Below are 25712 nucleotides of genomic sequence, written 5' to 3'. Positions count from 1 at the left end.
GTCGCGACTTTAAATAATCCAGAAGACTTAGTAGTTTCTTCAGTCGGTACTGTTGCTTTGGCAAGCAACTGTGTTTGAATACCGATTAAATTTATATGGTCACCTGTAAAACAATCATCTATCAATTGCAGTAATTGTGATTCATGATTACCGCAGAATAATTAAAAGTCGATAACGCACGAGAGAAACGGAGTCCTTCAAGTAGGTATCAGTTCTTCTGTGGCTTAAAATATTTGACAAACACTAGATTGCAGGAAAGCTGTAACTTGGGCTTGTGGGGGGAAAACAAAATATATGTATCAAAGACTAATCATTGTACAAATGTAATAACACAACTGCTTCAAAACAAGTTTACATGAGTGCATTTCCTTGGTTTCATTTAAATTTCTAGGTAAAAAAAATAAGTGACAACTTGCACACACAATGTGAGAAAGAAAAAAAAAATCACAACAGCAACAGGTTATGTGAATGTGAGCTGTGACATGCAGTAGCATTCCTCTCATGGCATGCCAATGGAATCCACCGCAATGTACAATCTTGATGACAAGAGCGAAGCCCCTGCGTTATGATGGATGGGATACAAGACTGATGGAAAAACTACAATGTCCTAGTGTAATTAAGGAGATGAAGATGATGCTACATGGTTTGATCGTGGGCGGGAATGAAAAGAAAAGCAAAACAAGCAAAAAAAAAAAAAAAGCACACAATGAGAAGAGAGGATGTTAGTTGGAGCAACATACACATAACCAATGAGCTCAGAGAAGGGTTGCTTGTAGAAATCTTCATCGAGCACCCTGGACAAAGATCCGCCCCCGCGGCAAAGCAGCAAGAGGGAGGAAGAGAAGAGAGACGGCAGGAAAATGAAGAAGATGGAAACAAGTGTTATAGTGCAGAACAATCCGACATATGGCATAACGGTCTTGGGCTTTGCCATTTGAGTTGATGACTGCGTGACTCATACTCACCTCAAACAGTTTAATTAGACATTAATGTCTTGTGGTTAAGAAGACAATTGTTTGACTATGTTCTATAGCTGGACTAGTTTCATAAATTTAATTGGAATTATTATTCATTCAATATTGTAAATGCAATTTAATATGTATCTATTTTTGCAGGTTCTTACCAATTTTTTTAAGCAATAAATTGAAGTGTATCACAACAAACTAGCATTTTTTTAAATATATTTTCTTCGACTTATTCTAAAAAATTATCTTCTCAGATAAACCTAATCTATGAGACTTAAATCGTTAGAATAATTAAACATAAAACCAAATTAAGTTAGGTAGTTAGTTAATAAAATAACATGTTGATAAAAGTAAACAAATATTCAATTACAAGCATTAACAAACCTTACAAACAGACACACATTATAGATTGAATCCTGAAAATATGAGAGGATGGATATGCATGCAATTCAACAATAAGGTGCTCTCTCACACATGCAGAAATTAGGTTAAACCCATTTTGGCGCCAACACACTAAAACACACTTAAAGCATTAATGTAAACCTTATAAAAATGAAATAGTATCTTAATGGAAATTTGAGTGGATGATCATAAAGTTTGAACTTACAGTACTGTCCTGTTAAAAACCCTGTATGAAACAGCAGCAAGATTTGCACTCCACAAAAGCATGGGATACACATCAATAATACGGTTGACTGAGTGGCAGTCGGCAAAGCATCTTCACGAAACATAACTGCCACCAATTGATAGCATCCTTCCACTGCAAGTAAACCAACGTGAAAGGATTGCGGCTGGATAAGAAGTGTGCTGCCACCACCTAGTGGTCTGGATCTGAACCGCTCTTGCCGTTCAATTTTGCTCATTTAAAAAATAAATACATAAATAAATACATAAATAAATACATAAATATATATATATATATATATATATATATATATATATATATATATATATATATATATATATATATATATATATATGATTGAATCGTGTCTCCCCCCCCAAAAAAAAAAATCAGAGTAACAATATTTATATCTTTGATGCGTTCAAAAAAACAAAACAAAAACCCCTTACAAAGGTAGGCACAATCTTGCCTAACACTTTCTACACTTAAGTAAAAATTGGAAGTTCTTCAGTACACACACCAAGGACCACTTATGTCATTGTACATATGATATACACCTTACATAGAAACATTACATATTATTAAGTAGTTTAAAATTATATACAGTACCCTTTGTTTTTAAAGTGTCATAATTTTCTGTTTAGTTTTATTGACCAAATAGGTAGTCCCTGAACTAAAACAGAAAGTAAACAGGTGAAAGAATTCTGTACTGAAATCAAATACAAATTCACCCCTTTGACAAGCTGTTGAATTAAGGTGTGTGCTTAGCTTGATATTTTTTTTCTGGTTTGCGATTCAAAAAATAAATGAATAAAGACATACGTGCTCAAAGCTTGGGTAACAACCTGAAGCTTGTTTTCTGTTTGGTCATGTGACATTTCATGATAATTAATACACAGTTGAAACCATCTTCCATCTCATAAATTTGTTTACAGCCAGAGTCAAATATAAATTTTGATATTAAATTTTGATATGGATATGTGTTGTTGACACGGAAGTTGGATTGAGATTTCCAAAGGTTTCTACTGAGATTAAAGCCATGATGGTTAAAAAGTACCTGTTATTGGCTTTAGTTTTTTCCAGTTGCTCATTTTGCCTGGCATGCCACTCTTCAAGTTCCACCTTGGCCTTAGTCTTCCACTCAGACTCTTGCTTGCGAGAGTTGTCATCTGATCAGGAAAGTATGCAGAATGTTGACTCAGGAGGGTAATATTACCAGATAATCAATCTGCAAAGTACTGTGAAGCTTCCAAAAAGTGTCAAGCCGCATGTGATGTGACTGCGACAATGTCCTCAACACAACAGGTGGGGAGAATTGTAACCAAGGTGTTCAATGCCCGCCTCAGCTCTAAGGATATCTTTAAAGTTTTTTTACACGAACCTTTCTTGCAGATGCACGTATGGCAGCCACAGAGTGAGAAAAAAAAAGTTTAATATTAAAACTGTGAAGCGGACCTGGCATACCACAGTAGTACTTTGAAGGAAGACAAAGACCGCATTGGTATACAGCTCCATTTTTTGTCTTGGTGCACCACCTAGAGGCCAAATGGCTCATGCTGTTTGTGTGCTTAAAAACGCATATTCAATCGTGAGTGGGCTTTCATTAAAGACAATATTAGCAAAAACAGCTTCCCAAAACAAAAAGAAATCTGTTAACTTCCCAAAAAGCCAGGTCCACACTATCCAATAATATAACCCATCACTACAAACAATCTACAGTTGCTAATAAAAAATATATATATACATTTGGAGGGAGGGGTCAATTGGTCGAAAAACAGTGAGTAGAACAGTTGAGTTAAAAAAGATTTGATAGTGATGCAACCCACTTTTTTTGCATTTCTGACACCATTAAGTGGAATATCATTAACCATTAGATGTTATGGATCTCTTCTGGTCTTACCAAGCATCTCCAGCCTCTCTCTTTGCTCCTCCCTCCATTTGCGAAGGCTTTCAGGTTCTGCCTGAAGGCGGTCTGCATTGGAAATTGCTGCATAGGCATCAGATGGCCCGTTGCTTTCCTAAGAAACATGATATACAAAGTAGTGACAACTGATACTTCTTACAATTCTGACCGCTCCAGCTACCACCTAGGACGTGCTGATTTATTTCATGCAGTTTTCGTCACTGGCAACAGTACACTTGGCAAAGTGTACAGTATACTGTTGCTTCTCTGTAAAACAAATCAATGCTATTTCTTGTTCTGCTCTTACAGGGCAAGGAAGTCCTGACACTGCAAAAGGCAGCAATGTTGCAATGACAGCGCAGGAAAAGGGAAACTGGGAAGGTTCAAGCATTCATCTACTTTAAAGCAAAGTTTCTGAAACAATCTTGATGATCGTGAATATAAAAGCTTTGAGAGCAAGATTGATCCATAAAAAAAACATATCCAGAATCAGCACAGTTCAAGTCCCTTAAAAATTATGTTATATAATTTGTTGGACAATGTTACTTGTGTACTTGCTCACATTAAAACTGAATAAAAAACGGTATAATTCTTGGAATTTCAGATATGCATCAAAGGAGGGAAAAAAGTCCTACATAACAGCCACTTTTCCATTTAAGTATCAGTGTACAAGTGTAAAGGGAATATAAAAGGCATTGTATTGATTGGCAGATGGTTTCAGTGGTATAATTAATGTTGATGTTGCAAACTTCAGTGTGGTGGTTCAACCTGAAGAATACCTAATGGAATTGTGGTAAAAAAAAAAAAAAAAAAAGTCTGACTGCATGCTCCTCTTGTGGTGATTTTTTTTTTTTTATAAGACCATTGAGAAATAAAGAACACGTTAAACTGGCTTGCTCTAAAAAAATACCAGGTTGGCTTTCAGATTTTTGGATACACTTAAACCATTAAAACTTTGATGATCTGGCGTGACAATTTAAGATCGAGAACTTAACAATGAATAAATAAAATATACAAGTGGTAATAATCTTTGAAAACTAATGCCAGGACTAATTACCCCATGGAACTCTCCATTGACAGCACCATCTGCGAAGACAGCAGGAAATATTGCGTTAGAAACCGAGCAGACAAGACAAGGCTCTTTAAAATCTACATCACCTCTGCAAAAATATGATCAGTCAAGTACGAAGTTCAACAATCGACCTTAAAAAAAAGACGCTCTCATGCCACTGGAATTCAAGGCTATCCTCTCAATCACTTTATATGAAGACATGGGCTCAATGTCCAACGACAATCATGGCATTTACTAATGGACATCGTCGTCGTGCTCTTGTTAGACTTTATTCATTGCTGCGCTCAACATTACACAAAGCCATCAAAAACGGCGGACATTTTTTATGTTTTCTATCTTAACAGTGTTTGACGTTAGTGATTTTATTTGGCAATACAGTCAGGGTCAGGTTAGCTTAGCATAGCTAGCCCTGTAGTTCATTATGCACAAGTTGGGATTGTGTGACTGCATGACAGCAATTAATCAACTTTTATCAATAATTTGAAAGTAAAGCTTTGCAAGATTAGGTGCGGCAGTCACCCACCGTTGGAATCTGCCAGCGACGAAGGCACCTCTCCACTGTCCAGGATGCTGAAGCCTTCGTCGTTTTCAATCCCCGCGATTTCGCTCTCCTGTTGGGCCAAAAACGCCGCAGCGGGATCCTCGTCTGAGCCGACGCCATTTCCAGCGGCCGGTGAGTTGAGCATGTCAAAATCATCCATGTTGATTTTCAATGTGTCGTAAATGTACAATTATTAAGCAGGTGTAGGTATTGGCTTGAGAGCGATTAGCCGAAAGGGAAGGACAGGACACGCAAGAAAAAAAACGAAGCTTATGGACAAAACGGAAATGGAAGAGTGGCAAATAGAAAGCCGCGGCTACTGATTGATTAGTTCATGAACCAATCAGGCAAGCGCTATCTCAACCAGTGTCCAATCAAATACGAATGCCCGCCTAGGATGCAAGGCTCGTGACCTGTACTGGCTGTCACAACTTAAAAACGCATGCTCCGCTGTCACGTTTTGCCAAATGCAAAATAAAACTTTTTTTTTTTTTGTATAGATCCAATACATTGTGGTTCCTTCCCTAATATTTTTTTCTTTTTGCATTCTTTTAAATTCACCTGTACGTAGCCCCCACAGAGTGGATGAACCAGTTTACATGTCAGACTCAGAATCGATTTAGCAGATGTACCCCATTCTTGGTGAAGCGCCAAACAGTTGGCCCAGCGCAGGAAAAAAGCAAAAAAAAAAAAAGAACACGTCGAAGTAGTTAATTATTTAACCGCCCGTACGGTGTCCTATTGTTCAGTAAAGGCACCTGACTGAGGGTACTGAGTTTCTATTTCTCTGCAATTCCTATGATCACGTTTTAAAGGTGCTTTCAGATTAGCAATGATAAAAAATATATATCGCTACAAACTCACATATATCTTCTTTATTTCACTTTATTTACGTACACGTATATGGATGTGAAATTATGTAAAAAAAAAAAAAATGGCGGTGGCGGTACAATAGCCAAAAATGTCAGTTCTGCGATAGGCACCAGCAGGCCTGCGACCCTTGTGAGGATAAGAGGCAATGGAAAATGGATGGATATCTCAGGTCAACTGAAAAGCAAGACTGAATAGTCTGCGATGACACTCATTGTGTAAAAGAGACATGGTTAGATTTCTACCTTGAAGGTAGATAGTAAACACTTTAAATGTAAATAATTCTTTGTTCAGTTTTACTGTCATTGACCAAAAAACAAAGGCAGTACATTATTAAGAAAAAATACACAGTACAATGTGTACCGCTGCAACCATCCTTCAGTCTATAACTTAATAATTAAATTACATCAATATGAGGTTAATCACAACTCAAGACTTTGAGACCACCATCTAAAATCTGAATTCCCTCATCCAAGTCTTCATATTCTGATAAGAAATAGAACTACGAAACTAAATAGTAATCATTTCAGCAGGATATAAAAATTTGTAGAAAAGTGAATGAGATCAATAAACACAGCATCCAGCAAAATTTTGGTCACGAGCAAAACAAGCATATCAATGATATTTAATGACAATGTCATTAAATGGCATAAGTAAGCAAATTTATACCTGTTGTAAGCTAACTATTGCATATTTTTAGTAAAAACAAAACCATCTGTTTTTTTTTTTTTAAACCAAAGCAATCAAAAGATTTGATCTAAATGTAGAAACACAATGGCTCCGCTTGACCCAAGTATCCAGTCAAAATTTGGTTTGGGATAGATGACCTGTCAGCAGTTTGAGAATTTGTTCTGTTTCAGAAACATTACACACACAAAAAGAGATGCAGATATTGTAACATCTCCTTCAAAGTCTTTTAGTCCTGAATGAACGAAGAGACAAAGACTGTGCATTCTTTAATAAGTCCTTCTTGTGGCATAGTCTAACACCATGCTGGCAGCTCCTAGTAAAGCTGGTTCTTCCAAGTCTGACGTGACCACTTTGGTGCTCTGAGCCGGTAAGAGGCCTCTACTAGCAATGAGGCGCTTCACCGGCTCTTCGTAAATGGATGCTAAGACGCCAGATAGGATCACAAGTGAAGGGTTGAGTGTGTGCAGGATGTTGATGATGCCCACACCTAGCGCTGTGGAGGCTAAAGAGAGAAACAGGCATAAAATTAAACCAGGAATGTATATTAACTATTTGCTGACAATGCACAAACTCATTTGTTTTAAGCTTTCCAGAAAATTATGCATTCAATTTTCTTTGGCATTCTAAGAATACGCATCATTTCATGTCACAATGAATCTAAAGCAACTGACAGAAACAAACAGGAGAACATTCAATTTTTTGTCTAGGTGTGCTCATTTAAGTTCTGACCCTTATTGAGAATTTCTTCAGCTTTGGCATTCCCCAGCCTTGCCGCACTAATGAGGTGAGCAGCAGTGATGGGCTCAGAGAGCTTCAGAGACAATCCATCGCCTTTCAGCAGTTCATCTGAAAAAACACCACAGATTCTAATCCATTCAGTAATTATTACATACAGGTCAGTAATATCATATCACAATCCTGCCAGATCCTCTACGCATTGCAGTTTGTTGAAGCAAGTATCTTGACAAAGCTCTACATTTTCACTTCTTTTGCTGTATTATTAATTAGCAAATGCAGAACATTTAGTTAGCCTCACCACATTCAAAAATAAGATGAAATCAAACTGTCACTCACCATCATTCATTTTTTTGGCTTCTCTCTGCAGGGCCAGGCCAGAAGCGTAAGCCTCGATGCATCCTCGGTTTCCGCACGAACACTCCGGGCCATCTAACGATACCATGATGTGACCCAGTTCAGCACCGCAAAAAGTGTTGCCGTGGATCAGCTCGTTCTGTTGGATAATCCCTCCTCCGATACCTTTCACAGTCCAAAGTTAAAAATGAGTAGGATTAAAATCTATGCATCCTGTATTGATACCGTTTCAACAATTAAGTTCTGGTAACACACCTAAATACACACAAGGACAAATCAAGTCTCAATTCAACTTTATTTATACATCACTTTAACAGACAAACAATATTGTTGTTAAAGAAATCAAAAAGACAAGAGCCATGAAAAATGCTTGGGTCTGTAATGATTCAGAATAATTCGAGTACTTTGGTTGAAAAAAAATGCTTGAGGCATTTTTTCTTGCCGCAGACATCTGCTTATTAGTGTACACGTCAGAAAACATGTCAAGCCAATTGCAGCAACAATTGTCAATGCTTTGCATGAAAGTAAAACATGCTGAAATGTGGTGAGAAGGCCAACTTCAAAATAAACCTTAACCAAATGTAATTACTGTGACAATGTATTGCACGGCGCCTGTTGCTTCGAAAAGTGAAACAATGTTTTCGAAATGTGATCATCATATATACATATAAAAATTTTCAAAATGTGATCATCATATATACATATATATGCATATAAAAATTTAGTCATTCAAAATTAGGTAGAAATGTTTTGATGTTTTTCGGTCTTTTGTGTTCATAATCGTTTTTCACTATGTTATTGTTTTTTCTACCAGTCAAAAGAACAATCGTTTGTTTTTTTTTGTTTTTTTTAACAGAATACTCAATATTTGAATTTAATTTAATACTTGATAGCTGCAGCCCTAAAAATCTTACACTGCCTTTTTATAATTATTAGCACACCTGGTTAAAATGTATCAAAAGTCTCAAAATAAACTCATTGTTTTATTGCGGAAACATGCTATCATACTGAAACTGGTTAAATGCTTCACCAGACACAGAATCAAGCTCCACCCATAACCATCTCAACGTCCAGACCTTGAACCCTTTGAAAACCCTTTGAGCGACAATGTGGATTTTTATCTCATACAGTATATTTGGATACGTAGATATACAGTGTAGATATACTGTGCAATGAGAATAGTCAGATCTGTATGCAATTATTACCGTATATAGCGAGAGGCAACCCTTTAGGACCTCACCTGTTCCTGTGATGACAGTGACAAAGTTCTCGACTCCTTTTCCATGACCAAACTTCCTTTCAGCTAAGGCTGCACAATTTCCGTCATTGTCGACCCAGACGGGCAAATGAAAGGCATCTGAGATGGGTGTTCTCAAATCCACGGATGTCCACTCCTGAATTAGCTTAGTGGAGTCCAGTACAACACCCTCTTGTGGGTTTACACGCCCACCAGTGGACACTCCTATAAGAAAATGTTTGGGCTGTTAATATTCCCAAAACATACGCTTATTTGCTCTTATTGTTTACATATGTTAATGTGTGTTAGTAATTGTTTCATACCAACACCCAGTATCCGACAGTTGAGTGACACTGCATCTCGCATGGCATTTTCACACATTTTCAAGATGAGCTGCATCCTGGGCTCAAAGGTCTTTGGATTTGGTTGAGTATATTTCTTCACAACAACACCCTTGATTGGGCAAAGGGCAGTCATGTTTGGAAAGAAAGAGAAGGATAGTGAATGGGTGCGGACAAAATAATGTTTTAATCACATCATTTATTTCAAATAGAGTCAATTAGAATTTATCCAAGAATCCTAATTTATAAATGCGAATTTAAATGAATGGCGCAACTTACCTGGGAGCAGACAATTGCTACTCTGAGGTTGGTACCACCAAGGTCCACAGCCAAGGCACTTTGTTTCTCCAAAATGTGGTCAATGTCTTGAGATATGGAGTCTTTCACCAAAGGGAAGCAGAAAGTCTTCTGAAGGGGTTTATTCAGGTCGATGGATTGTAAGAATTTGAGAATGCGAGGAACAGCGTTTCCATCACCGTAGATCTTGGAACTGAAAAGGTGAGAATATTAATAGGTGCCTCAAACATTCATCACCTCCGAAATTAAGAGCAATAATCCTAATCTGTATAATAAGAGGCCCTGAGAGCCCTCAAGTTTAAGATACCACATACGGTTCTTTGTCCTATTACAGTATGCATTTTTTATCCTGGAGTAGCATACTAAACATTACTCATTAGTGTTTATTATAACCAGATCAATTTCTATCTGCCCAAGCTGCCAAATGTGTATCGTAAAGTTTGTTAAATTTAAGTTAAGTTCAACCTTAGCTATGCGTGAGCTCATCATCCTTGAGAAAAAGAATGCAGCTATCCAAGTAATAAAAAAAAAAAAAAACAAGAAAAACAAACGGAGGACTACTCAAATTGAGGTAAATTGCTGCTATACAGCATTTGTAATTTAATATAAATTTGCAAATATAATTAAATTATTGTCTAAATTTGTGTATTTCTTTTACATTCAAATATATATTTTATTGTAATATTTTTTTGCCTGTGGTTACAGTATCCCTTTGAAGGCTTTCTGAATGCGTTTATAAAGTCACGGCCTTAACAATGAATAGCAACATTCAGCAAAAGCTTTTATCAATGGTGCAGTATGATGGCAGAAGCTATAATTAAATTCTAAGCAGTAACCCCAGGTGATAAGTGTTCTAGGGCTCTAAGGATAATACAATGCAGTTTTCAATTGAACAAAAAAAAAAAAAAAATGCTGTTTTACCAGGGGTATCGCTTTCCAAACTGCAACTGCAGAGCATGGTAGATCTTATTATGAGTGTCAGCATCCCTCACATGCAGAACATTTTCACCTAGCAGAAAAGGAACAACAATTTTCTAATTAACAGCCTGATTGTCCAGTAGTATTGGTAACAGCAGGGGCCACTCAAGAGGCAAATGCACATGATAAGCACATTCTCACCAGTCTCTCTGCCTGTTTGTCTTGTTCCCAGGTTGATGACAGGAGTGCCAAAGGCCCCGGCCTCTCGCACACCGCAGCTACTGTTTCCAATCATGCAGCCGGCGTGGCACACTAGTTGAATGAACTGCTCAAAGGGAATGTGCTTTACTGCCCGGAAGTTGGGATGCTGCTCAATGCCCTTTTTTCTCATGACGCGTACCATTTCCTTACTTCCTGTACAAAGGGTAAATATTACAGTATGACAAACACGAGAATGTATACAATATGGCTTGTGGGTCTATCTATATAGACATAGACAGTTTAAAATTTTCTGTTTTGTGGAGCTCGTTTGGCAAAATAAAAGCGATGCATACAACAGTAATTTATAATACTAACCAGCGTCAATGTTGGGAAAAAGGATGAGGGTCCTTTTATTGAAGGAGATAAGTGCATCTAACATGAGTCCATAGATCTTTATGGAGTGTTGAATGTCAGTGGTGACTGGGTGCTGCAATGCCACGATGTAGTCATGATCCCGCACATTCTCGCCTGTAAAATGTATTTAAAAGAAATTAACAGATAAATGGTCTGCCTTTATTTGGACAGTTAGATTCCATACTTTTTCCAGAACCTTAATTTCAGTCTTAGAATTGAGAAAATAGATGTGTATGATTTTAATTCTTTATTAAGAATGATATTATATACATTATTTTATCTATTATATCAATAACTGTATTCATGGAACAAGCATTTATCATTACACATTATGCCATATTTTCCAGATTATAAGCCACACTGGTATATAAGCCGCAGCAGGAAAAATTGAGAAAAAACAAATGTCACGGATAAGCCGCACTGGACTATAAGATGCAGGTAAAGGTACATGGTCATGTACGCTCCTCATCAGCACACCTTAAATCCTTATTTGTGGAAGATGCTGCTCAAATGTAGCATTTTTGATAGTTTTCTTAATATCTATTGCTCATGTAACTTGTAGCAAACTATCAGCCTCTTGGGAGTATATGTATTTGAAAAATAAACATTTTTTTTTTGAGCCACTTTGAATTGGGTGTTCACCAAAACTGTGGTAAAGCACGAACAAACATTGTGCAGTCGAAGCACATCTAGGTGATTTAAAGCAACGCAGATCAATTTTTAAAACAGAATCATATAGGTATAATGGTTCCCATTTTCCATACTTTTCCGGACCTAGACAATGAGACAATGACAGTTATGTGTCAGACATACCCAACCAGCTCTTGATGATATCCAAATAATCTTCATTGTTATGAGGGGACAGTAGTTTATCGTAGGAGGGACAGCCAGCCAGTAAGATACGTGAGTGGTCCTCACACATGGAAATGAGGTGTTGCTCCGCCCTTCGTGTACAGCAGGCATGGTAATGGGCCAGTTTACTGATGGCGTGACGGATTGAGTCATCAATTGTGCCGCTCACCTAAGAAAATAACCCAGATAAGACCTGATATTGTGTACACCAAGTCCAAAACGGCATAGAATGTAACCCTGTAGAGCACAGACTTCTAAATGCAAAATGCAATACATTTAAAAAGGTGACATTCACTCTATAATGATTTCTATGATGAAAGGTAAAATAATCTACATGCTAACAAAGTAAATGCAAAAGAGAACACAGCGGCCAATGGGCAAATGCACTGTAAATGACAAAATGTTACAAACATAAGAATGAGCCAAGCAAACAAATAAAACAACTGCAAGCGTTAAAAGAAAAATACTGAAAATATAAAAGTAGCAATCACAAAAACTAAATGGAAGCACATTTACAATACAAAACAAATGCAAAGAAAAAGAGCATGAAATTCAAATAACTGCAAACAAAACAAATTCAAACAAACCAAAAGAAAAACACAAATATAAAAAATGCAATCACAAATAAGAAATGTATATGCTGGGAATTGACGGCACTCGGGAGCAGACCGATGTTCCTTTGGTCAAATTATTTACAGTCTTCTCGAGAGGTAACACAATTTTTGTCCAGGCCTTTTTCTTGAGTTAATTTTTTTATACATATAAAGATGTAGAACCATAACTCAAAAGCAATGTCTGATTTGAATTAGTTAATTTTCATTAATGCAACATTTATTTTACATTCATTGCTCTAAATCAAATTTCTTTTATTATTTGTACAATTTGCTGTCAATTTCCCCTGGTCAGTACGAGAACTGCTGTTAAGGGACAACCGAGAACGCCAAAACAAATATATTTATCTTTTGTTCTTTTCATTTGCTGTTCTATATTTAATATCAGCTTCTAAACGCGATAAACAATGACCAAGTTTGTGCTTGTAGAATGTTTTAATTAAGATGTAGGCCTACTATACCACTGTATTTTAGTTGGCCTTGGTGATGGTATTTCAATTATGCATTGAGTTTTCTCACCTCTCCTCCCTCAAGGTGAAGTATTCTAATGTTCATCAGTGCAGCACACGTTGCTAGAGCCAGTGCATCAAAACGATCTCCATGGATAATGACGATGTCTGGGCGCAATCTTTGGAGGACATCTGGAAGTTTGACCAGAGCAAGCCCGACGCTCTCCACCATGGCTGCCTCATCCTCCCCCCTTACAATCGTGTGCAGTTTGGAGCTGATGTCGAAGTCATCCTGTTCAATCATTCGAAAAGTGTTCCTATGACATAGGCAGAAAACAATGTTTAAATGATTATAAAGTATATAAAGAAATCACCAATTTTTGGCAGTAATAGGGACCAAAACCCCCGTAAAAATGAATCCCTATAGGACCCCCCACCTCAATTCTCCCTCTCCACACCCGAGGAATTTTCCTATATGTGTATGTGGGTTCCGGAATTTTTTAAACATAAAAAGTGTTTCTACTTGACATATCTTAGACCAACTTTAAATCTTAAATTGTTAAACCTTATACCGTAAATATACTGTCCCTTCTCGTTTCCATGCCTTAGCTGTGGTCCGGGAACGTGGGGGGAGCGACTTGCCCTAGGATTGGTGCTCCAACATCGAATTAAAGTGAAGCCTGTACCTGACCAGACATGGTAACAAGTTAGCGAGGGATCACAGTAAAGCTTTATTTTAGGTGTGCAGTTGTACAGTACACATGCGCGACAGAAATCACTGATAACTTAACGTCGGGTGCTTCACTCCACGCATTTGCTTGCCTGTCTAACTTTCACCCAGGACAACAGAGCCTGAACTGAACATTTTTTTTCCCCTGAAAAGTGGCTCCAAGATGTCCCGTGGCTTGAAACAAACTTACACATGGTGCAAGATAAACTGCTCATGTCCTCAGCTAACAGACAAAACAGGTGGGTGTGACGCTGGCTCAAAAATTTTCAGTCATGCTTTATTTGACAAAAGTGAAAAGAGCATGTGAATGTAGCGCAAGGTATGGTTGGTTAAAAAAAAAAAAAAAAGCTAATCGAGAAGCAATAGCTAATCGCCCTCCTTTTACATTACGAGACAAACTCCAGGAACAACACAAGTTCTAAGTGATAATTTTCCCCTTGTCTTTTATAAAGATAAGCACACACATTCCGTGTCTTTCTATTTTGAGAATATTTATTTCCTGAAGCGGCTTGGACTGGCTCTCGGGGCTGCGCATCATTTTTATGAAGGCATGAAGATGATTGTTTACGTTTTTACTTTAGAATTGATGGAGAGTTACCTCTGACTTCATTGGACTAGAAACTTTTTGAGGACACGGTGGCTGTGCGCGCACAAAGACGTGTGCTGCTAATGTGTGGGGGACACTGAGAATCGTAGACACTGAGGAAGACAGTTTTTAATGAAAGAAAAGGTGCGTACCAAATACTACGTCCTGGAACTCATGTGAGTAACCCACAAAAGAAAAAGTGCACCTCTGAGTATATGGAAGGTTGCATGTGTGTCTTACCCATAATCGTCAATGAGATGCGAGCCAAGGACCACAACATCCAGGTCGAAGTCATCAGGGTGGGATTTGATCCCAAACATGATTGGGGCCAGTTTGGAGTAGTCAGCCCTGTTGCATGTTGCCACACAGACCCTCAGCCTCTTCTTACACTACACCAATGCACAAAGTCACATTACTTGATGCACTAATGGGTTTTTAGGGAAACAAGCATCTTTTGGAACATTGTGTAATTAAACCAGAGTAAAAGTGGCAACGGCAGAGATACTGTTCTCTTAATTACTGGATTTTTTGGCTTAAGATGTAACAATAAAATTTGAAGAGAAAATCTTTTTGTCATACTTGGCCACATCAAAGTATAATGCCACAAGTCGTAAGATCTGATATTTATGCAGAAAGATGGTTCAATGAAGTTTTATAAATTTTGTTTTCTTTAAAACTTTTTTTCAAATTGCCCGGTTACAGCGACATTATGTCTTCAATGCAGACTGAACATGCCTCCATGCATAAGAGCAGCACCAAGATATTGTCAACATAACACCGACACACTTGGATTATTAAAAAACTGCACCAGCATAACAGTAACATGCTTGATTATGTTTACTAGTGGAGAGTGCCCACTGGTGGTGAGTAAAATAGAAGGTCAAAATCAAAGTCAATACTGTACTTCCATAGCGTTTTTGTTTTGTTTTTGTTTTGCCACCTGATAGCTAGTGAAAAAAAAACTGCAGGTTTTCACACTGGACAAAAAGCTGCAGGGTTCAACTTTGATTTTGAAGGTGATTTCCAAATTTGGACTTGTACTGACATCTAAGATCTAACAACGTTACTTTAATATATTTACAATGACTTTAGATAACCATCATACGACTAGAATTTAATTTAGATGAAGTACTTATTATCTTGCCATCACAAAGAACCACGGCAGATTGATGAAAGAGCCACATGCGGTTGCAGAGCCTTGGTAAAGTGTATGGTAAACAATTTCATGTTTGAACATGTTGTTTACTAGGTAATCTGTCACACCTGATTTAGATCATCCATCTTTTCTCTTTTCAGCTTTTCCCGGCTTTGCATCCTGTTGTAGTAAAGCTCCTAGAAAAGAAAAAAAAAAAAGCAAAGTTCAAATTCAGTTTACAGTCCACACACACGCACAGACACAAACACACACAGAATACATAAAAAAATCTCATTTTCAGTGGAAAGTAAATAGAACGGTACACAAAAGAGAGTCTTTGCGTGAATTACCAAAGTAACCCACAACTAATAATTGTTGCAACTAAACAGAGAAAAAGTAAGTGAAATTGATGTCTCCAAAATTTTGGAGGAACATCAAGATGCTGTAAAACTGCAAAAAAAATATCAACTAGCTGCTTTCTGCACAATCTTTTCTCATCTCGATGATAGCACTATAACTATCTGCCTCACAGTTAAAAGGACCTGAGTTGAAGTCCAATTGGCTCCGGCATTCCTGTGTGAAGTTTGCATGTTCTCCCCAAGCCTGTGTGGGGACTCCGGCTTCCTCCGACACTCCAAAAACATGCATGGCAGGTGAATTGGACATACTAAATTGTCCTTAGGTGTGATTGTGTGCGTGAATGGTTGTTCAAGGTGTCCCCTGCCTACTGCTGAAGCCAGCTGGGATAATCACCAGTTTGTTTTGCTAGTAGCATAATTCTGCTATTATTGTCCAAAAGCTTAGCTTTTTTGAAATCTTCTTATGTATAGATAGGTCTGATGTCACTGAATATTTTGAGCTGTTGAAAGTAAAAAACAAAATCATAGTCGCCTTTGTGACGATACCTCAAAAGTCGAGCATTTTTTTTGTCCAAACAAATGTGATGTGTCATGTTCAGTGAAAAACTGTCCTTGTCAAAAACTGGGCATGCATGAACAAATTCTATTGCTATGTCTTATTGACATATTCAACGCTCTAACCATGTCATAGGAAATGATTTACAAGTATTTTGTTTTTACATACATGAGTACAACATCGTTACTTTTGCTGTTAGCATATTTAGGCTTTTATTGTCTATAAAGGGGCTATGTCTTTGTTTTGTTTTTTTTAATCTAGATATGGGCTGGTGCCACTAAATATTTTGAGCGGTTGAAAGTAAAAAAAAAATATTGCTTTTGTTATGACGCCCCAAAAGCAGAGATATTTTTTGAAGAAAAAAAGGGAACGGTTTTTCACAAGCCCCCAAGGGTTAAATAAATAAAAAATATATATATTTTAAGGTTTTTGGTTGCAATTTGATTAACATATTTAAGTTTAATATTTAATCATAATTATGTTCTTTTAAACTTTTGATTAATTTTGGCATTCATCTAAACAGTCTTAATATAATCAAAAGGTATTTTTCCCCATTTCTTTGAATAGTACTAAAATAAGACAGCTGTTTATTCATTTTGGGGGTTGTTAAAATGCTTATATTGTATTAATAAAAATTATATTCGATGAATAAAGTTTGACGACTTAGCTGATTGCTTTTAATACATTCCCTTTAGTGCAGCTTTATCTAGTGGATGCATAATGCAACCCCACCCACTACTATACCTTTTACTCTCCAGTATGCGTATTTTTTTTTAATAGGCCATTCATTGAAGTAATTTTAGTAAGCTACTTTTCTGCTCTTTGCTTTGCAAACGCCTTCAGTTGTTCTGTCTGTAAATGCTTTTAGGTGTTCTGCTCCTAGTTGTGTGAAGCACAGTGGGTTGCCTTGTGCCGTATAAATAAAGTTGCCTTGCCAATGAACTTCTCATTACTTTCAGTCTTCTTCTGAATCTGAATCGCCGTCACTAAAATAATACACGGTATATGACAAACAGTAACTGTAGTAAGAAAGAAAGACCTCAGGATAGTGAGATGATGCAAAAACAAAACGTGTCCACAACTATACAAAAGAACAGGTTGTACTGGATCCACAAGCCCTGATAAGACTGGACATAACTAAACAGTAACGCCTGCGTTTACTTTACATTTTCTAGCTTTGAGCTTTTGAGTAATACCCGGACAATGGTGCAAGTAGGTGTGGAACAAGAGTGTTTGGTCAAGGAATAACATACCATTGCGACGTCAATGAAACAGTGATGACAAGTTTTCCATCTTACGTACAATTTCTTATCAGTATCAAAAGCTACAATCATTTATAGGGTTACGTTGTATCGTTGACTAAAAGTTGCAAAACTTATTCTGGTGATAAAAAAGAACAAAAAACAGACAAAATAACTTTTGTCAGCTGAAACTGGCCTAATAAGTGGACTAGGCCTTAAATGCCATCCAGTATTCTGCCACTTTTGCAAAATCTCAAATTCACTATTTAGCGAATTATTAAATCTGTTTTTTTTGTTTATACTGGCAAATTATTCAAATTGATTTGATTCATTATCCAGCCCAAGTGAATGCACATTGTTCGTTAAACTTTAGAATGATTAAAGTCCAATTTAAATAGTTGAGGACATCCTTCATCCTCTAGAAGTTAAAATGGACTAAGTAGACACACATGTTTAAAACACACGTATGCGCAAGGATTCGGTTTCTAACTGTGACGTAAGATGTTTGGGGTGAATTGACTGCTGCATTTTTGTTTTCTGGCTATTCATTTATCAATACCATATTACTTACGTTATAACAAAAGCTTTCATTAAGGTATGACACAGTAACATTATAAAGTTATCCAATTTAGTTAACAAAAATATTTTTTTAATGACGACTAACTGAACAGTCAGAAACATGTTTGCACATTTTCAACCGTCGTCAAATCACATTAACTTTTACTTCAGCAAACAAGTCAGTGTCCTTGGCTTTGTTTGAATTAACAGAGCAAATTTGTTTTCATTGTGTCATGGCCAATGACAGATTAGTCGGCAGCCAAACCAACCTGACCACCGGAATCTCTACCTAAGGCACAAAATAAAATCATCAGCTTTGCTTTTGGTAAGCTATTTTGACTGGAGACACAATTGTCTGCCATAATGGTTACAGTGGGAACGTGTTTGCCTCTTTCTGGATGTCTGTCTAAATAACTGTAAACTCACTTTAGTGAAAGTCATCATTTTGCAGATTTTTTTTTTTTACCAGTAAACGGGCAAGTCTCATCTTAAATTTGTGTCTACAGCATAGTACCATGATTTGACAGAATATACCAGTGGAACTGAGGTTACTGGGTGGAATGCGGTATAACAGCATTAAAAATAGGCAAAGAAGGTCTCCACTGAGCTCTTTGCTAGCCATTCCCACAGGGCAGAGGGGATATATGACTAACTTGTCATAGTTTCTCTCATGTCCAAAACATTGAAGGCATCTGCTGCTTACCTTCTCTACGTATCTTTTGACATCTCACACACATACATTTGTACACCTTTACTTGTGAGGACATCCATTGACAGAATGCATTTCCTAGCCTAACCTTAACATCAACCCAAGCCAGATTCAAACCTGTACTCTAAAAGCAAGTCATGACCCTAAAAAAAGAGGTCAGAACTAAAGGTCCTCACTTTTCCAAAGTCCTCACTATCTGGGAAGAAACCTAAAAACGGTTCTCACGAGTATAGCCATGCAAAAACACACACACACGTAACCCAATCGAGGTATAATCAAACAGTGATGGAGCCGGTCTCCCATTCATTAAACTGTAACTTCTTCTAACACAGCATCAGCAGCCAGCGCTTGGCTTTACGATTGGATGGATGGAAGCTACGCACGCGAATCGGAAAACATGGATGACAAAGCAGCAGGGACGGAAAATGATCTACAGGCACAGGCAGAATTTTTAAGAGCATGGCAGATACTGACACTGTCAAGAAGGATGAAGAGCGAAAATCCAAATGCAGGACAGAGAATAAGGCAGAGAAAATGTCACATGACTCACATGTGGGTTTTTGCACCCAAAGCCATTATGCTTTTCCATCCCTCCACAGCAGAATCTTCTCCCAGTCGTATTTCAACCCTTCAAGTCTATTTCGTTTGCTATTTAAACGTGTTCAATTGGAAAGCGGAAATGCACTGGTGGGCGAGGAGAATGGAGAGGCCGAATGTAAGGGTACATGAGCTAGTAGAAGGGGGAGGGGAACAATTGGGCTGGGCTTATTTGAATGTCAGGCTATGATTTGCCGAACGGGTGGAAGGAAGAGAAAGAATCAGAGGAAGACTACCACATTAACCCCTGCGCTAAAATGACGACACTTATATGCAAAATTCAATGTTTTGATATGTTTCATGAAAGACAAAGCATTGAAAAAAAAATTACAAGCTGAAATTTCAACAGGAACGTTAAACCGTGTCAGCCCCAAAGCTAAATTTATAAACTTGCAGCTATAGATGCTTTAGCCCAGTTCTGTTAAGTTTTTACATATTTTTGCAGCACTGACTTTCTTTATAAAGCGTCATTTATTCATACACTATACACCTACTTTGTGTTTTGTAATGCATTTTTATGATTACTGTTTCAATTCCTTCAATAGACTATTAGACTTTGATTACAAAAAAAAAAGGACATGTCATGTTAGAGCACATGTGTCAAAGTCACGGCCTGCGGGCCGGATCCAGCTCGCAAAAATGTTAACTATGGCCACCGAGATGATACTGATTTATTATTAGAACCGGCCTGCATGCCTAATGCAACTTGCAGGCGGTTTAAACACACCAATACAGTACTACATTTCCCGCAATAAAATGTCTTACCTGGAGGCGGCTTTATTTCGTTATTCATCAGAGGTTAGCTCGCATAAGAGCAAAAGTCAACTATCAGAAACCCATCAAAAACGGCAAAATGGAAGGTAGACATTGAGAAAAGGCGGCTTCAAAAAAGGCAGGAGTCGGAGAACATGAGCTTGCTGGAAAATCCTTGTTTTTTCTGTGTGGAGAAAATGTGGCAGTAACAGCATGATGAAACAAAACGCGTGCAAAAAAAGAATATGGACATGAAACAAAAGCCATACAAGGTGGAGGGATTAAAACAAGGTCCCAAATCTCAGAAGGGTCTGTTCAGAAAAGCCAAATCACAAAGTGAGGTTGCTGTCAAGGCCCAGTTTTATTGTGGCAGAAGAGCTCGCCCAATCAGCCCAGCCATTTAAACGTTCACCCAAACAAAAAGCAGCTCTTTTTAAACCGAGCAGAAAACAAAGCTGTTGCAGAGCGTGTTCATCAATCTAAAAGAGCAGCGTTGTGATAAAGGAAAAAGATTTCATGGAATATTTCCAGGTTGTGTATGACCGCATGACGCATGTGTGACAGTGATGTTTTTAGCGTTATGTCCTATGCATGGCACAACTACAAGACATGATCTGTAAAAAAAAGTTGTCAAGCCCCCAATCCTGGGTCTACAGAGGGAACCAAAGCACCAGATCGGCCAAAGGTGATTCTGTCACGTATGTTATATGGCGAGTGTTTGAGTACTCCTGTGAAAAATGTACTCCTTGAAGTTAAGAGTCCGATTCCTCCTAGATACAAACAAATTACAACAAATTTATTTTTCATTTGTTTTAAAAATATTTTGCTTCAGTAACTGATAGAAAATTGCTGATATCATTTATTATATTAAGAAAACTTAAAAACTACTTTTGCCATTTCCCTCAGAAAATAGACTGATTGTGCCTTGAAAAATATCGCCTCATTCAGTTAATGTACATGTTATGGGGAATTTTATAAAGGAAATTTGTATTTTTTTGAAAATTAAAAATTACTGACAGAGCCATAAGAAAATATTGCTTTATTCTTCCGATCCAATCATATAGTAATATATTTGTTAGGTTCTCAGCAGGTTTACTAAGGTTCACAAGAATGGATGCAGTCTTTTTTTTTTAATGACTAAGCAAATATTGGTCAGTGTTACACCCCCAAACAATTAAATTTCACTAGACAGTTTTTTTTTTTTTTTCCCCACATGATCTTCCGACAGTCATAGCACGAAGCAATCATATTTTCCAATAAATCACTGAAGGTATAAACTGACAATTAGCTACTGTATAATTTGAGACGATAAAAGCTTCAGATACTTGATTGATTACGAACATTCACAGGTGTCTGGATCCCATTATAAAAACATTGTAAAAAAACACAGCTGGTCTTCTGTTTGATTGTATGATGGTGGGTAATATGGTGATTTTTTTTTTTTTTTTTACTTGGTTCTTATGTGCATTTATAAAAATCATTGGTGAAATGGAGTAAGAGGCAAGGAAGTCCATCCTGCCCTGCTGCTCTTCAGAATCACACCCACTCCTCTACCGCTCCCATTTTGGACGCCAGCTACAAATGGGTGGAAGAAAACACGGAGGGTTTTTCTTTTCTTCCAAATGCACAAGGCCGCTCCCTGTTTGCTCCAGTCAACGTTTTTCTCATGTACTGTCCCAATCCCATGGTAAAGTTGACTCCCGACAAGTTCATCACAAGTTGCCTCCCTAGCTAACAATTTTGTAGGCCTACATCATTTTTATGGCTCAGCAAGAATCATGACAGTCCATGAGAAGAATAGGGGGAGGTATGAGGAACAAGGAAATGACTGTTTACATCTTATCTGGGCTTTATACCAACTTTTGCACTGGTAGGAGTAGAACAAAATAGGATTTGGTTGAACCCATTTTTAGGGAGGTTCATCACGACCATAGAGTATACACACATACTCCACCCAAAGTTCTGGTGTGTCTTTATACATATTTTCCCACTCAATAGAATGGAAAATACTGACACGCTGTGAAAAGTAAACATCATGCTATGAAGTGGTGTGTCTTTTTGTTGGCACAATTGTGACATTCTGTCATGCATGAGACTGACAAAACAAGACCACGCCAGAGTTCAATGCAGTTTTTCAAGAAACAAAGCTCCAAGCGAACTTGCTTTTCGACAACATTGTTCATAAATCCAAACCACATGAGAACCATGATGTACAATATTACATATTAGCAACACCCATGGACAAAGCCGGCCAACTTTCATTACAATCATTACTGTAAAGGAGGGCTCCAGAGTGCCCCTAAATGATGATGAAAACGCGTGACGGCGCAAGTAAATTCTTCATCTAATCACGTGCAACCAGCAAATATGTTGATCTTTCTTCTAAATGATTATTTCATTGAGTTTGAAAGCAGAGGCAGGAGTGGTGCTACATAGTGCGGCAAGTGTCCATTATAATTGGCTAATATGTGAAAAGAGACTGAGAGTTTCATACTGGCATAAAAGTAGAAATTCCTGAAAGTTATACTCTCCTACTTGGACTTTGAAACCATGTCACCTTCACCATTTTAAATCATCAGTACATTTTATTTTTTGTTTGTTAGAAGTTATTTTAATACTTCTTAAGCTACAAATAGAATAGAATAAAATAGAGACAACCATTCACATTAAATTTTTTGGCCAGGAGGAGGAAGCAGTAGCAGCCAGAGGAAGGAAGTGAACTGATCTATGAGTAGAACGCTTCTGCCCACTCCCTCCGACTCAAAAGACAACAATAACCTAGACTGTAAAGCAAACAGGCTAATATATAGCAGACTGCAAACATGATCATCCAATTCCCAAATTCCAGGAGTCAAATAAACCACTTTCATGCAACATTCCAGTTAAGACTGCTGATTAAAGGATTAACTGTAGAGGATGAATGTATACAACGAGGCCTTTCAAACGTAACTTTCTGAAAGGGGAAGTTTGCTGTGTAAAATGTCCGCTCACACAGATGTAATTCAGATAATATAAGATGCTTCGAGACATAGTATGTGTGTCCTTCTTTTGATACTATACTGGAAGCCAGCAAAGTCCCGAGTCGACTTCAACCATCCATTCTACAAAAGGAAACTTTTAGAAAGGACAGCAAGCCAGGAAAAATGTTGAGACACCTTGTGTGAGAGCAGCTTCAGATTCCAGTGTGATGGTATGTAGTTTGTCATTTACTATTTGCACACATTCGAGATCAGAATTAGGTCTTAAAAACTCACAAGTTTGACGAAACACTGCAACTTAGTTACATCCCAAGTACAGCACGGTCAGAAGAACTGTAGGAGAATGTCTGAAAACAATGACTGTGCACAAATGTCTCCAAACAGAATGACTGTGCACATGGCATTTGCATTTCTGTACTGCACACTAATTGCTTCTCAAAGGTTTGGGTATGGCCAACTGGTGGTCCAAGGAAAAGTTTTTTTGTTTTGTTTTATGAATTCAAAATGTTCTAAAAAAACACAAACATTCAGTATATATTTTTCATATAAATGGTATTATAGTCTTATACTACGCTATACAACGGAAGTAGGCCTAGTATGTTTTGGTCGGATTTGGAATTACAGTACAGTATATGCAGGACAAAGAAAGTTTTGTTAGAAGGAATTTTTGGAAAAAATAAGATACAATTTAAAAAAATGCTAAACAACTTTTTGCACTTAATGTTCATTGCCATTGAATAATGAATATTGTACAAGAGCTCTTTGCACTGGAAAAAAAAAGACGTTATTATGTGGTTATTTTGTGCCTTGCTTCATACCCATTGTTTTGAGGATAGCCTAGAGCAGGGGTGGGCAACTCCAGCCCTCGAGGGCCGGGGTCCTGCATGTTTTCCAGTTTTCTCTCCCTAAACCACCTGATTTAAACCATTAGCTCATCAACAAGCTCTGCTGGAGCTTGAGAATAACCCTAATCATTTGATTCAAGTGTGTTTGAGAGAGAAAACAGGAAAACATGCCGGACACCGGCCCCCGAGGCCTGGAGTTGCCCACCCCTGGCCTAGAGAATAGGTGTCGAACTACAGTCCTCGAGGCCCGGTTCCCTGCATCTTTTCATACCTTCTCTCTTAAACACACATGATTCAAATGATTTGAATCATTTTCAAGCGCCTGCATAATTTGCTAATAATCTAATCATTTGAATCTGGTGTGTTGGGCAGAGGAAACCAGAAAAGATGCAGGATACCGGCCCTCGAGGACCAGAGTTCAACACCTGTGGCCTAGAGGATTTTTTTCACACTTCTTCTATACATTTATACCTCTTTATATACCTGAATAGATTTATACTTAAATAGATCTCTCAAAATAAGAGTTGCAGATTAAGTCACAGGTGAAAGGGCAACTTTTCTTTACTAATTAATGCGAAGGGCTGGCAGTTTGATAGATGCTTCTGAAACAAAATTGCTCATTAACTCCCATCACCTTTAACGATGGTATAATATGTACTAATGTGTCAATTAAATGACAAACAGGCAGTAATGTCATGATTTGTATTACAGTACAGTACTGATATCTGACGCGCTAAACAAATGTGACGTCATTCACCGTAGGAGATGACGTTGCGAGTAGCTGTACAGCAAAAAAAATAAAAACAAAAAAAATAAAGCTGTACAGCATTTCAGTTTTGATTATGCACAAGTGAATTGCAGACCGAAGCCAGAACGTTATTTTTGATATTTTATCCATAAAGTTAATTGTATCGAATCGGTTCGTCATAGCGTCTGTCCACAATGTCTACAGTGGCGTGACGGGGCCAGTGCGAGCTGCAAGCCAACGCAAAGTGGACGCAAGCTAAAGATGTCACTTCGTACTTAGGCCAATAAACACTTCTCGCTTTTTATCGCGTCATGTGTTGTGCTGCTGCTGCAGCACATAAAAAGGCGTTTCTATGCTGTCTCCTTGAGAACCTTGATCGGCTGATAAGAACGATGAATGCGGCTGTCATAGCAATGCAACTACGGCGAACCGTCGGTGCTAGATTTATGCTAGCACGTAGCATGAAATGATTTGATATTTCAATGAAGTGAGGCGTATATTTTTTGCGTGCTCGCAACGAACCATCCTTCCTAACGGACTCGAAGTGTCACAGTTAGCAGAGCTGATTCACCACACCTTACTTAACTGGGTTGAGAATGTCTAACTTACGCTAATAGCAGAACTTTACCACCCGACACTAGTTACAGCCAATGGAAAAAGCTGGAGAATGGCTCGCATTACCTTCAATTATCCGAAGAGAGAACTTCAGTGCGGAGTGGTTGCCGGCCAGCCGGCGTGATCACCTCTTTTTCTTTACTATTTTGCCCTTGGAGACTTCGCCAAAGTAAGCGGTTCGAGGTGCAGTGTGGTGAAAGGGGAATTTCCGAGTTTCCACAAGT

General features: G+C 37.8%; 2 protein-coding genes and 2 long non-coding RNA genes across 7 annotated transcripts in view; 2 read left to right on the top strand and 2 right to left on the bottom strand.

The window, feature by feature from the left end:
- Positions 1-5393, bottom strand: part of clta (clathrin, light chain A) — a 10730-nt gene extending 5337 nt beyond the window's left edge. The window contains exons 1-5 of one of the 3 annotated variants that reach the window (XM_088418636.1): positions 5089-5393; positions 4551-4579; positions 3491-3608; positions 2648-2759; positions 741-794 (exon numbers count right to left, since the gene is read on the bottom strand). In XM_088418636.1, the coding sequence (XP_088274762.1) occupies positions 741-794; positions 2648-2759; positions 3491-3608; positions 4551-4579; positions 5089-5266 (491 nt within the window). In that variant the 5' untranslated portion in view covers positions 5267-5393. The remainder of the gene's footprint in view (positions 1-740; positions 795-2647; positions 2760-3490; positions 3609-4550; positions 4580-5088) is intronic. The other 2 variants (XM_088418635.1, XM_088418638.1) reach the window with 2 other exon arrangements.
- On the top strand, positions 3805-8034 carry LOC148421231 (uncharacterized). The gene is made up of 2 exons (XR_015866065.1): positions 3805-3874; positions 5053-8034. It is a non-coding gene; the product is annotated as an uncharacterized LOC148421231 (long non-coding RNA).
- On the bottom strand, positions 5967-25712 carry gne (glucosamine (UDP-N-acetyl)-2-epimerase/N-acetylmannosamine kinase). Of its 2 annotated transcripts, none has more exons than XM_088418634.1 (14): positions 25555-25712; positions 15658-15726; positions 14635-14783; positions 13149-13395; positions 11980-12187; positions 11128-11280; positions 10753-10965; positions 10555-10642; positions 9616-9826; positions 9319-9448; positions 8999-9220; positions 7741-7923; positions 7396-7512; positions 5967-7168 (listed from the first exon to the last, which is right to left on the bottom strand). In XM_088418634.1, exons 2-14 carry the CDS (start codon positions 15706-15708, stop codon positions 6933-6935), a joined length of 2208 nt encoding a protein of 735 aa, XP_088274760.1. In that variant the 5' UTR covers positions 15709-15726; positions 25555-25712; the 3' UTR covers positions 5967-6932. The 2 variants fall into 2 exon arrangements, with proteins under 2 accessions (XP_088274760.1, XP_088274759.1); XM_088418633.1 differs by lacking the exon at positions 25555-25712 and adding an exon at positions 19503-19669.
- On the top strand, positions 10293-15932 carry LOC148421230 (uncharacterized). Its single transcript, XR_015866064.1, has 4 exons — positions 10293-10976; positions 11514-11604; positions 13164-14047; positions 14390-15932. It is a non-coding gene; the product is annotated as an uncharacterized LOC148421230 (long non-coding RNA).

The sequence above is a fragment of the Hippichthys cyanospilos genome, chromosome 7, assembly GCF_059441005.1.
Source record: "Hippichthys cyanospilos isolate Australia breed blue-spotted pipefish chromosome 7, RoL_Hcya_1.0, whole genome shotgun sequence".
NCBI lineage: Eukaryota > Metazoa > Chordata > Actinopteri > Syngnathiformes > Syngnathidae > Hippichthys > Hippichthys cyanospilos.
This window is presented reverse-complemented; position numbering and strand designations above follow the sequence as displayed.